This window comes from Myotis lucifugus, unplaced genomic scaffold (assembly GCF_000147115.1).
Source record: "Myotis lucifugus unplaced genomic scaffold, Myoluc2.0 scaffold_98, whole genome shotgun sequence".
NCBI lineage: Eukaryota > Metazoa > Chordata > Mammalia > Chiroptera > Vespertilionidae > Myotis > Myotis lucifugus.
The window spans coordinates 3426128-3440000 of NW_005871146.1; the positions used below are offsets into that span (position 1 = coordinate 3426128).

Here is a 13873-nt window from a genome sequence, read left to right on the forward strand (position 1 = left end):
TGCTGTCAGTCTGTCCTTTCCATAACCTTATTCCACTTTACCCTTTCCCTATGAATTATGTTCATAACTTGTGATAATTTATAAATCAGGTAAAGCAATTTTAAACTATTTATAATTCCTTCTGGTTTAAGGTGAGTTCTGTTGGGAGTAATGAATGATATAAAAGCCCTATGAATAATACATTAAAACACTGAGTTAAACATAGAAATAAAAAAATTACTCTTCATTCTAATAACGCTACAACATTAGAAGACAATTAATATAAGAAAAAAGAATAAGAGCCTTATTGCCATACCACAAAAGAAAAAATCTCATCCTCATATTCTCAATCCTTTATCCAATATTTTATTCAATGGAAGCAGATACTGTCCAAAAATGGGCACATCTCCCACATGACACGCTCTTCTGCAATGTGGCACTGACACACTCCTCCATGAAGAAGTGGAATCTATTTCTTGATCCCTCTGAGTCGAGTGAAGTCCTGTGACTATTATGACCAACAGAATATAAAGAAATAGGAATCCTATGCCACTTCTAAGCCAGGCATAACCCTTAACTGGAAGTCAGGTGCCATATCAGAAGTGTGACTAATCTCATCATGATATGCAAAAGCCCAGAGGCAAACTGTTCCATGTAGCCATACAGCCATAAACCAGTAGTACCTATGCAGAATGTGTGCAATGGAAGAAGCCATCTTAGTAGTGGATTATTGAACCACAGACACATCTGTCACCAAAGGAATCAGGGACAACTACCCAAGAGAGCCTTCTTGAATTCCTGACCCACAAATAAGTGAGCAAAATAAAATTATACACCTGAAATTTATAAGCTTATTAACCAACTAGTGGCCCAGTGCATGAATTCGTGCACATTGAAAGAAAATTAATTAGAAGAAATATTTTAATATCGCTATTCGCCCTTTCTCTATAATAGAAGTGTCAACCAAATTCACAATCGACAATGACAGATGGAAATACACACATGCGATTGGCGCCAGCGAGAGCTTTATGTGTATCATGCATGTGCGAGTCAACTTAGCCTTTTATAAATAAAGAATAAACTAAGCTTTCTGTTTTAGCTAAACTTTTTCCAGCCCAGTGAAGCACCCCAACTTCTCTTTCAGGTAATTGTCAGCAACACAGCAGTAAATATCAACATGAAGCAGATTATTACTGTAGATCATAGGGAGAACAAAGGGTAAAATATTTACTTGCCGCAGTGTTTGACTATATTCTGCACAGTGAGAAAACCTAAAGTCATTTTCAAGTTCCACCATTTCTTCTTTTCAGTCAGGTCAAGTTTCTAAGCTTTCTAAATCTATGTTTTCCAGCTAATGAAAAGAAAATAGGATTCCACCAAGTCTCTTATCTACCTACTCCAGGACTTCTGTAAGGATCAAATGAGATGAGGCACGGGAAAACGCTTCACAGACATTTGGTTACAGTGTGAAATGTTTCCACCTGGCTATAAAGCAAGTCCTGTTCCTGGGTTGAAGAAACTCCAAGGAGGCTAGAAGCTAGGGAGAGGAAGCCAGGTGTCACTACATGATGTCATTACCCAGACGGACACTTAGCATATTAGCCTTTTATATATATATAGATGTCACCCCAATAAATTTAATATTTTTAAATAAATAAATAAAAGATAATTTATAACAAGGTAAACTAAGATCCTTCCCTTTTGTCAAGAATAATTTTTCAGTCATTATAAAATGTCACTTATATAAGTTTAGCTTCATTTAAAAAGAGTTACTATTAACAAGCTGGAAGTTAAATTAGATTCTGAAAGTTCCAACTCTTTAACTCCTTAGGGTTCACTTGAAAAAGGGAGAGTAGCCCTAACCGGTTTGGCTCAGTGGATAGAGCGTCAGCCTGAGGACAGAAGGGTCCCAGGTTCTATTCCAGTCAAGGGCATGTACCTTGGTTGCAGGCACATCCCCAGTAGGGGGTGTACAGGAGGCAGCTGATCGATGTTTCTCTCTCATCAATGTTTCTAACTCTCTATCCCTCTCCCTTCCTCTCTGTAAAAAATCAATAAAATATATTTTTTTAAAAGAAAAAGGGAGAGGAAGATAGTTATATGAAGCAACATAAATCCACATAGAATATATTCCCCAGTAGAAATATCATCACTCATTATACTTCATTCACTATGTATTATTTTCTTTTCAATAAAATGGTATTTCAAGAATTTAGCTATACATATTCTCCACAGACAACAGATTTTCAATAAACTGAGTTCTATTAAAATTATAGGTAAAAGGGAAAATTATAATGCCTAAGTATATTAAGTTTCCAACTTAAAATTTAATTGGGGCCCAAATTGGCCTTCTCTTATCCTCTTTAACACTGACTTAAAAAAATAATAACATTTAGAAAACACTGCAATTAATCCTTATGAAAAATAAAACAGCAACATTTTATTTTTTAATTTTTAACTGCATTTAAAAAAATAATTCTTTATTGTTGAAAGTATTACATATGTCTCATTTACCCCCCCCACACACACTAACACTCTTCAGCCCACCCTCAGTCCCCCCATCCTGCCAGTCTGATCTAGGTATACTTATTTTTAATTTAATAAGATAAGTGCTCTCCAAAGTAGTTGTACCAATTTAAAAAACCAACAGCATTGCGGGAGAAATCTGGTTGCCATATTTACCAGCACTTAATATTGTCAGATTTCTTACTTTTGCCAACATAGCATAAAATTACAGGTATAAAATGGTTTCTTAATCTGGTCTTATTTTACATTCTCCTGATTACAGTGAGGGTAAATTACTTCTCATATTTATGTGTCATGTGTATTTCCTCTTTTATATCTTATTAATACATATATATCTTGTAAAAGTATAAAAATATACCTCTTCCTGATCTAAGAAAAAACAAGTGTTTATCTCTGGAACAGAATAGAAGGGAATACTATCAAGAAAAGATATACCAAGAAACTTCAACTACATATGAAATTTTATTTCTTGAGTAATTAAAATTACTTATATTATTCTTTATATTTTTTATATCTCTGAAATAATTAAATTAGTGGATAAAATAAAATGAATGGGGGGGAAGCTGTGGTACATTTACACTATGGAATACTACTCAGCTGTAAAAAGGGAAGGAAATTTTATCCTTTGCAATAATATGGATGGACCTGGAGGGCATTATGCCAAGTGAAATAAGCCAATCAGAGAAAGGCAAGTACCATGTGATTTCACTCATATGTGGAATTTAATGAACAAAATGAACTAACAAGCAAAATACAGACAGACTCATAGATAGAGAGCAGGCTGACACCTGTTGGGAAGGTGGAGGAATTAAGCAAAAAAGAAAAAGAACTCCTGGACATAAACAACAGTGTGGTGATTGCCAGGAAGAGGGTGTGTGGAGGAAGGGAGAATTGCATAGGACGGATAAATGGTGACGGAGACCTGACTTGGGGTAGTGAACACACAATACAGTGTACAGATGATATGCTGTAAAATTGCACACCTGAAACCTGTATAATTTTGTTAACCAGTGTCACCCCAATAAATTCAATTTAAAAATAAAATTACTTAATATATTATTCTTTATACTTTATTGTATCTCTAAAATAAATTAATTTATAAAATATAAAAAGACAGTATAAACACACGGTCAACAAGCAAGAACTTGGGAACTATAGTGCTCATGACCTTTCCTGAAAAAGTATTCAAAGGAATTCTTGGGCAACCAAAAATTACTACATAAACATTTAAACCTTGGGAATAGCTGATCTGTGATGTTACAAGACTAGTGGTAAAAACATTAAATTCACTTAAAGAAATGAAGGCTGAACAGTATGAGTTACAGTTATAGAAAAGAATGTTTTTTCCCCTTCGAAAGCAACACAATGTAAATCTGAGAAGTCTTATGAACATAGCAAAAGACAATAAAGCTTACCAATAAAAATATGGAAGGAAGCATTATAAGTGAATTAATTATTGTTCGTAAATAGTAGTCAATAGATGCAGCTTCACTTTTAAATTTGTTAAATCAAGGCATAGAAAATTAAGTGCATTGCTTAAAGTAACAAAGAGTTTCAGAAAAACTAGGCACAATGATAAACTTTTCCAACACCATGAACTGCTGCAATCATTTCATTAAAGCCAATGGTCAATTCTCAATTTCATTTTTTAACTCAGCAGTATTTGACAAAGTTGATCATTCCCTCCTCTTTAAAACTTTTTAAACTTGACTTCTAAGATATCCCATTCCAATCAAAATAGTAAAAAGATTGCCCAGCTGTCGTGGCTCAGTGGTTGACTTATGAACCAGGAGGTCACGGTTAGATTCATGGTCAGGGCACATGCCCAGGTTGCAAGCTCGATCCCCAATAGGGGGTGTGCAGGAGGCTGCCAATCAATGATTCTCTCTCATTATTCATGTTTCTATCTCTCTCTCCCTTTCTTTTCCTCTCTAAAATCAATAAAAATATTTTTAAAAAGTAAAAAGATTATTTTTTAAAAGAGGGGAATCTGGCAAAATAATACTAAAGTTCATCTGGAAAAAGAAACAAATGAACATCCTCCAATAAAAAACAATAAAGCAGAACAACCATACTAAATATTCAAATGCATTAGGGAGCTATTATAATAGAAACAGTTTGGTACTGAAACAGAGAGGCAGGTTCAAAATGACTGGCTTATTTCACTTAGCATAATGCTCTCCAGGTCCATCCATGTTATTACAAATGGTAAAATTGCCTTCCCTTTTTACAACTGAGTCGTATTCCATTGTGTACATGTACCAAAGCTTTTTCCCCCACCCATTTCATTTTAACCATCATTTAATTATTTCAAAGATACAAAAAAGTATAAAAGAATCCAGAAATAGACCCAAGTTTATATGATAATTTATTTAAGGCTTTTCAAATCAGAAGAAAAAAAAGTAGAGTATTTAGTAAATGTTATAAAAATGACTGGCTGGCCACATATAAAAACTAAATTCGTGCACAGGGGAGGGGTCCCCTCAGCCCAGCCTGCACCCTCTCCAATCTGGGACCCCTCAGGGGACATCCCTCTAACAATCCTGGACCGCTGGCTCCTAATCGCTTACCTGCCTGCCTGCCTGATCGCCCCTAACTACCCCCCCCTGCTGGCCTGGTCGCCCCTAACTGCCCACTGCTGCCGTCCAGGTTGCTCCCAACTGCCCCCCCTGCTGGCCTGGTCGCCCCCAACTGCCCTCCCTGCCGGGCTGGTTACCCCTCACAGCCCCCCCACTGACCTGGTCGCCCCACGCAGCCTGCTGTTCAGTCGTTTGGTCGTCCCTCACTAACCCCCTTGCCTACTCCCACGTGGGGAGGGGGAAGAGTCCCACTGAGCCCCTTTTTCCTATGGTTTGTAAAGGCTGCAGATCTTTGTGCCTTGATATCCCCTCTGATTGGTCACTATTCCCCTTTGATTTGGTTACTATAGCAACTCCAGAGCTCAAGTTTCACGTGAAGTACATGAGGTTCCCTCCTTCTTCTCCCTTATTGTTCTCCTATGCCGTCTTCCTTTCTTTATTTTGTAAATATGTACCTTTGCTACACCCAGCTCCCTTATCATATGGAAATGTAACTCTGTAGCCCGGTGCTACAGAAATTTATTGAGAAATAAATAAATTTCCACCTTTTACTATACCACCTTTCATCCGTGGTTTCATTCTTTGACTCCACTGGACAAGAGCCTGGGAAGCCATCCTACCCAGGGAATACTGCGGTTCCAGTCCAAATTTCCCATTTCAATTTCATTAAGGGATCACAAAGAATTGTTAACAACAGTTACATCTCTAAAAGTTGCACTGAGAAGGTCAAATGATGGGGAGAAAGACTTTCATTTCATTTGTTTTTGTAACTCTTAATTTTTTTTTACCTTGAACATATATTATTTTCATGATTTTAAAATTAAGTATTTTTTTCAAACTACATTGTCATTTCTTAGTGCTTTTTTAAAAATTGAGGTATAATTAACATGTAATGTTAGTTTCAGATGTATAATATAATGATTCAATATTTGTATTCACTATGAAATGATCACCATAAAGTCTAGTTAACATGAATTACCACAGTTACAGAAATGTTTTTTCTTGTGATAAAAACTTTTAAGATCAACTCTCAGCAATTTTGAAATATGCAATACAATATTATTAACTACAGTCACCACACTATACATTATATCCCCATTACTTATTTCTTTTATAACTGAAAGTCTGCACACCCTTTGATCCCTTTCTGAATGCTTTAAAAGAAATATTTATCTAGATTTTAAAAGTTGGGTACATTTATATTTCAAATATATTAGTGGATCTATACATTAAATCACACAAATTTCAGAGGTCAAACTTTTAGAATAGTTCTAAAACTCTCTTCCCAAACAAAGATCAAAATTATTTTTTCTATTACAAAATATCTACTGGCATACTAGAAGTCAGTAGCAAAGTTATAGCCAACAGTCTAGAGCAGTGGTTCTCAACCTTCCTAATGCCGCGACCCTTTAATACAGTTCCTCATGTTGTGGTGACCCCCAATTTCATTGTTACAAACTGAACATAATTAAAGCATAGTGATTAATCACAAAAACAATATGTAATTATGTATGTGTTTTCCAATGGTCTTAGGTGACCCCTGTGAAAGGGTCATTCGACCCACAGGTTGAGAACCGCTGGTCTAGAGTGAGAATAACACAGGGCTTGACAGCAAGCTAAAACTCAAGTTGAATAACATGTTTTGCAAAGCTAAAGTGTTTCAAATTCACCAGTTAAGAAGCAATATAGGAAAGTAACAATGATTAAGGTAAAAAAAATAAATTCTTCCTTTCCTTGACACATGTACACTATGTTTTTTTAAATTTGTTTATTGGTGAAAGTTTTACAAAATGTCCTTCTTTTCCCCCACTGATCCCCTTTCCCTTGCTCCTGCCCACCCCCTCCCCACACTATATGTTAGTTATAGTGGCATGTTTTCTATTCAAAATTATAGTAGTATTAATCATATTGATCAAGTTGCAACCATTCCAAGTCCATATAAATACTAATTCATGTCATTACAGTTCCAATACAGAAGAATGTCAAAGTAAACACTTTGGCAAATTACAAGGCACTTTTCAGAAAAAATAGCATGCAAACTACTACTGACGGTACTAATACTGTTTACTTAAAAATTTTAAAAACTGAATATGCAGAGCAGTTCTAACAATTTACCTATTGCAACAACAGTTTCAATTACTAACCACAAATATATAAACAGAGGAAATGAGAAATTTTGACACCATTTAGATATAACTCAGTGGTATGTATACATGATGTATGCCAGATGAACTCAGAACACCTGCAGCTTACCTTCTTCTGAAGAACATTAACCTTCCGCTCCTTCACATCCAGCATGTCCTTGAGGTCATGTATCTCTCCAGCTTGTGTTCCTTTCTCCTCAGCCATATCCTGAATTTGTTTTGTCTTCTTATTCAGCATGGTTTCCTTCTCTTCCAAACGCAATCGGAGAGCATCCACCTAAGAATGTATCACTTTTCATTAGAATCAAATAAAATACCACTCTAAATATAATTATTACACTTAGAAATTAATCCTGAAATTTTGTGAGCACTTTCATGAGAAAAATAAAATTTACATCAGTTAAATTACCATCAGATAATAGCAGGGTAAATGGATCTGAATCAAGGAGACAAAATGGAGAATTGTTATAAAGAGGTTGAGTATTGCTACTTCTATAAAAGTAGCATAATCCAGAACTATGTTTATCAAACTTTATGTGCATTACAATCACTTGGAGGGTTTAAACAGGATCACCAATCCTAGCCATCAGAGTTTCTGATTCAGTAGGGTTGGGGTTCAAGAATTAGTATTTCTAATTTCTAAGTTCCCAAGTGATGCTACACTGCTTTAGAAAATCTAATATTAGAAACACACCACAAGCATCACCAAGCATGCCACTTGCTGAATCAGATAATAAAATCTAGGTATTAGACACAATGCTTTTAGGACAAGCCCATAATGCACTTAGAAAGCTGTACAACACACAGCAAAAGTCTACTTTCAGACCCTAAGACAGTCTTCTGAAGTCTCGTATCCAGTTCCCTTTATCCCTGAAGTTTAACAGCTTTTGTTAAATACAATTGTAAAATTACTGGAAAGCTAATGATAGTACTTATTTTTAAATCTACCCATAGCAAATTTCATTAAGCATACTCATACACTACATTTTTTTATTTTTTGCTTTTCCACTAAGGATTTATAATTCAGCAAATAGTTTCATATGTATTTGATTATAGTTAAAAAGGGAGATATATTTCTTTCTTATTAAGACAGTGCTGTTGAACAGGAATATAAGTCATATATGAAAGCTCCATATGAAATTTTTAATTTTCTAACAGCTACATTAAAAAGGAAAATGGGAACAGGCAAAGTAAATTTTAATAACATACTTTATTTAATCTAATATATCTATAATGTTATTTCAAACATGTAATCCATATAAAAAAACTTACAAGCTATTTTACATTCTTTGTTTCATGCTAAATCTTCAAAGTCCAATGCATATTGTAATTTACATTTATATCACATCTCAGTTTGGACTAGCCATATTTCGAGTGATCAATAAACACATGTGACTGGTGACTACCACACTGACAGTGCAAATCTAAGATATCAAGTATGTTTCTATAAAACACCTTTAATCTTGAACTTGTCCTATATTATTTTTTGTATCTGAGTATGGATTAACCCACAAAGAAAAAACAAATAATATGGGTAATAACTTACATTTACAGTACAGCAAAACTCTCAGGAAAGATCTAATATTATAACTAAACTATAAGGTATCTGAGAACCAATACTGTGAATATGGTGGTACTGACTGCTCAGTATTACAGAAAATTTCCACCTGGCCAGTGTGACTAGATGGTTGAGCATCAACCTATGAACCAGGAGTTACTTACTGGTTTGATTTCTGGTCAGGGCACATGCCAGGGTTGTAAACTCAATCCCCAATAGAGGGCATGCAGGAGGGACCTGATCAATGATTCCCTCTCATTCTTGATGTTTCTGTTTCTCTCTCCCTGTCCCTTCCTCTCTGAAATCAACAAAAATATATTTTTAAAATTTTTTTTTAAAAGATAATTTCCTAGGTGACTAGTCTCATTTGAGACTGCTATAGTTAAGTCATTATGTACTTACAAATTATATCAAACTATGCTGGAAAGGAAAGTATGTAAATTAACCAGCTTTCACTCTGCTAAACTATATTTCTCCCAACCACTTAAACGTCACCAAGCCAGAAATTGGGGAAGCAATCATTTTATGTCCCACTTATAATCCTTCACAAGCTCTACTGACAAACACTCTTTTACCTCCAATTTTCTTTTATTCTACTTTAATAAATAATATATAGTTAACCAGATTATATTCTGGGAAGGTCCACCTAAGAACTTTCATACTGTAAAAATCCTATTTCTAAAACAATTCTTTTCTTTCTTCTATGCCTACTAAATCTACCCTTTGTCCACAAGATAACCTCTATTCTATCATACCTATTTTTTTGTTGTTGTTGTTATTCATCTCTATTCTGGTCTCACTTGTTTTTCTCCCAGCCTGAGCAATCCATTCAAACAATCTCACATCATCACCTTTCTTTTTTAGTCATATTTATTTTACAAATATTTACTCCTAAATTAAACCATTTTCTTCATTCTATCCTCTGACTTCTGAACCTACCTGCATATGGTCAAGCATAGGCTTGCCAACCATATATATAGTACTAGAGGCCCGGTGCACAAAATTTGTGCACAGGGAGGGTCCCTAGGCCTGGCCAACGATCAGGGCTGATTGGGGCCTTCCTTCATTCTGCACCGCCCCCTGGTGGTCAGCGCACATCATAGGGAGCGATTGAACTCCCAGTCTCCCGTTGTGAACACCCAAGGGGACACTTTGCATATTAGCCGTTTATATATATATAGATAAGCACTACGTTAAGCACTGGCTCTCCGACATCCCCTGAGGGGTCCCAGACTGCGAGGGGGCACAGGCCAGGCCGAGGGACCCCACTGGTGCACGACCGGGGCTGGTGAGGGACACAGGAGGTTGGCCAGCCTGGGAGGGACTGTGGGAGGACTCCAGGGCATGTCCAGCCCGTCTCGCTCAGTCCTGATCGGCTAGACCCCAGCAAGAAGCTAACCTAACAGTCGGAGCATCTGCCCCCTGGTGGTCAGTGCACGTCATAGTAACTGGTTGACTGTCTGCCCCCTGGTGGCCAGTGCACATCATAGCAAACAGTTGAGTGGCCTTAGCATAGCATTAGCATATTACACTTTGATTGGTTGAAGGGCCAACCGATCAACCAGACACTTAACATATTAGTCTTTTATTATATAGGATATTAAAAATCCCCACAATTCTATCCCCAAGCATTGTATTTTCTTCCCTCGAATTCTCCCTATGGAAAATTTCACTCTCCCATGGCCACCTGAGAAACTGGGGCTTAGAGAGAATAGCAGGCCCAAAATCTCACAGCTATAAATAAATCACAGAGCAGGAATTTAAGATTAAATGGTCTGTCTCCAAATTCCATGATCTTATCCAGTAAGTCTGTGTTACACTCCTCCCCTCAGAGCTAGATAAAAGCGTACATACTATATGATTTCATTTATGTAAAATCCTAGAAAATGCAAACTAATTACAGTAATAGCAGATAAAGGAGATAAAGGGTTGCATGGAATGAGGGAAGAAGAGAAGAGTAGTGAAGAATATCAAGGAGGGACAGGAGAAAGGGAATACAAAGAGGTATAAGAAAACTTTTGGGACAATATCATCTTGATTGTAGTGTTTGGTTTTACAGATGTATGTGTCAAAACTTACCAAACTGTACATTTTAAATACATGCAGTGTATTTAATGTCAATATATTTTTGAATTTTTTAAAAAGCAAAATTAGAAAGCCTGGTATTAGCATAGGAATAAACCAGTAGACTTCTGCAACATAACTCAACTACAGACCCACACACATACACAGGGACCCACACATATATAGAACAGAGGTGACACTGATAAAAGGATAATGCATTTAATAAATTGTTTTTAGAACGCTGGCTACCCATATTGAGAGCAGGGCAAAAATCCCTAACTCATATCATACACAGAAATGAATTCTGGGTGAATTAAAGGTTTTTATAAGAGAATCAAATCTTTAAACTTCTAAAAGGAAATATAAGAAAATGCTTTTAGTTAGCATAATGTCCTACAGGTCCTTTTTACAGCCAAGCAGTATTCCATGGTGTAAAGGTACCATAGCTGTTTTATCCACTCATCTACTAATGGATACTTGAGCTGCTTCCAAATCTTGGCTATTGTAAATAACACTGCAATGAACATAGGAGTGAAATAAGCCAGTCAGAGAAAGACAAGTACCATATGATTTCACTCATATGTGGAATTTAATGAACAAACTGAACAAGCAAAATAGAGGCAGATTAATAGATAGAAATCAGGCAGACAGCTCTGGTTGAGGGGGGGGGGGATGGAGTTGGGGAGAGTGGAGGGATTGAGCTGGGGGAAAAAAAGAGAAAGAACTGATGGACAGGGACAACACAGTAATGATTTCAGGGGAAAGGGGAGTGGGTGGAGATGGAAGAGGATATAGGAGGATAACAAGTGATGGAAAAAATAAAAAAAATAAAATACTTTTAGGACATTGAGGCATGCAAGAATTTTTTTAAAAGATACAAAAGAGATACATCTTAAAGAAAAAATATTGGTAAATACAACTATATTAAAATTCAAAACTTCTACACATCATGATACCATTTTAGTGTTTGTTTTATTATTTTATCTAACAAAAATCAGACTAATGGTTGCCAGAGGGAAGGGGGTTCAGGGAACTGGGTCAAAAAGGTGAAGGGATTAAGAAGTACAAATTGATAGTCACAAAATACTCACAGGGATGTTAAACTACAGTATAGGGAACATAGTCAATAATATTGTAAAAACTATGTACAGTGCCAGGCGAGTACTTGAAATAAAGGGGGAACACTCTGTAAAGTATGACTGTCTAACCACTATGCTATACATCTGAAACTAATATTGAATGCAAACTGTTACTGGAAGAAAACAAAGTAAGTAAAATGTAGATATTTTGTGAACTGGCCAAAATTAAATATGATCCAATATTAAACTTCAATTTTCAAAATTTGTGACCATTTACAATCGTTCCAAAAAAATTAAGTACTTAGGTATAAATCTAACAAAACATGTATAATATCTACCTGTTGAAAATTACAAACAGCTAATGAAAGATATTCAAAAGATCTAAATAAGTTCTTCCCTTGAATACTATATAAAATATAAACTTTACATGTGTCAAGATAGGCATCTGCTTAAAATTTTCCTTGGGGACAAGAAAACAGAAAATAATTTTTAGCAGTGAGAAAAGAATGTGTTTTTCTGACAAATAGCAGATCTACAATAAGTCAAGCCCAGTGAATCCAATAAATGTTACACTAAAAGTTTCTAGTGTGAGTGTCTGAAGTCAGCACTAAAAATCTCACAGCAAGAATTAAGATCCAAAGCAAAGCAAAGATGAATTACATGATTCCCACTAAATTCTCCAATGGTCTTTTCTAAAGTTCAAGATAACAAAAGTCTTTAAGTTTCCCTTGGTTGCTTTTCATGCAATGCAGAATTTAAATGTGCTGGTCTAGAGGTATGAGATAAAACAACCACAAAGACACTCAGCTACTATAGATTAATTGCTCTGAATTCCAAACTGATTTTTAGGTTTGGAGTGAACTAAAATTCATAGTATATTTTGTGTGAGGTCCATATTTTGCAAACCACAAAAAACATACTCAGGAAAGCACATCAGAGACTAGCAGGACACACAGTCATCACCCTAACATCATTCCTGGCAGGAGGAATAAGACGTTGTTTATTCACATCAACTGAGCTGGAGAAACAGTGTCCACCCAGCTTGACAAACATCAAGGTCTGTGGCAAATAGGTTACGCCAAATTCAACAAAATCAGGAGGTTTCTCTCTACAAGTTTTTCAATAGACATAAACAGAAAAGTGGCTACCTTGGTGTGCTGGCTTCTCAATGCTGACCATAAAACCACTAATGATCTCAACCAATACATCTTAACCTTATTTTTTTACATCAATAAACAGATCTTCTAAATGTAGTAATTATTGCATGGAAACAATGGTTTGTTTCCTGTAATTTCTCTCATGACTTTAAGACTTTACCAATATGATTCACTCCCTTCCTAATTCACTGACTATACCTTTTCAGTTTTCTTTACTGGATCCTCTGTCATTTCCCCCTCTTCACATCTTACTTTACACAACTTCTTCTGGAAAAACCAACTTCTTCTGGAGGTAGGCTTTAAGCATTATCTCCTCGACAGCTTCCAAATCTTTATTCCACGCCCAATCAGTTCTAAATGTCAGAGATTCTAACAAAATTTTCTAGTTAAACCAAATATTCTATTGAATATTAAGTTTAGAGTAAGATATTTTTTAGAACCTTTACTTTTAAAAGACCTTTAAAAGATCACCTAATGTGGACCAACATTAAGATAAGTTAAATTTAAGTGGTATCTATTAATTTATCTTCTGAATTCTTCCTGTATCTGCCAATATTTCATACATTTTTTAAAAATTAAATAATCTGCCCTGGCCAGTATGGCTCAGTTAGTTGGGCGTCATCCTGTGAACCAAAAAGGTTGCTGGTTCCATTCCTGGTCAGGAAATATGCCTGAGTCTCGGGCACGATCCCCAGTAGAGAGCATGCAGGAGGCAGCCAATTTATGTTCTACTCTCACATCAATGCCCTTTCTCTCCCCCTCTCCCTTCCTCTCTCTCTATAAAAAT

General features: G+C 35.9%; 1 protein-coding gene across 15 annotated transcripts in view; it reads right to left on the bottom strand.

Moving 5' to 3' along the window:
- ERC1 (ELKS/RAB6-interacting/CAST family member 1) overlaps positions 1 to 13873 on the bottom strand; it is a 495769-nt gene that overhangs the window by 328649 nt on the left and 153247 nt on the right. For all 15 annotated transcript variants that reach the window (XR_001348910.2, XR_001348908.2, XR_002830082.1 and 12 more), the window contains one exon: positions 7338 to 7505. Coding sequence is in view for 1 of the 15 variants with exons in the window: in XM_023756715.1 (XP_023612483.1) it covers positions 7338 to 7505 (168 nt within the window). In the remaining 14 variants the exon portion in view is untranslated. The remainder of the gene's footprint in view (positions 1 to 7337; positions 7506 to 13873) is intronic.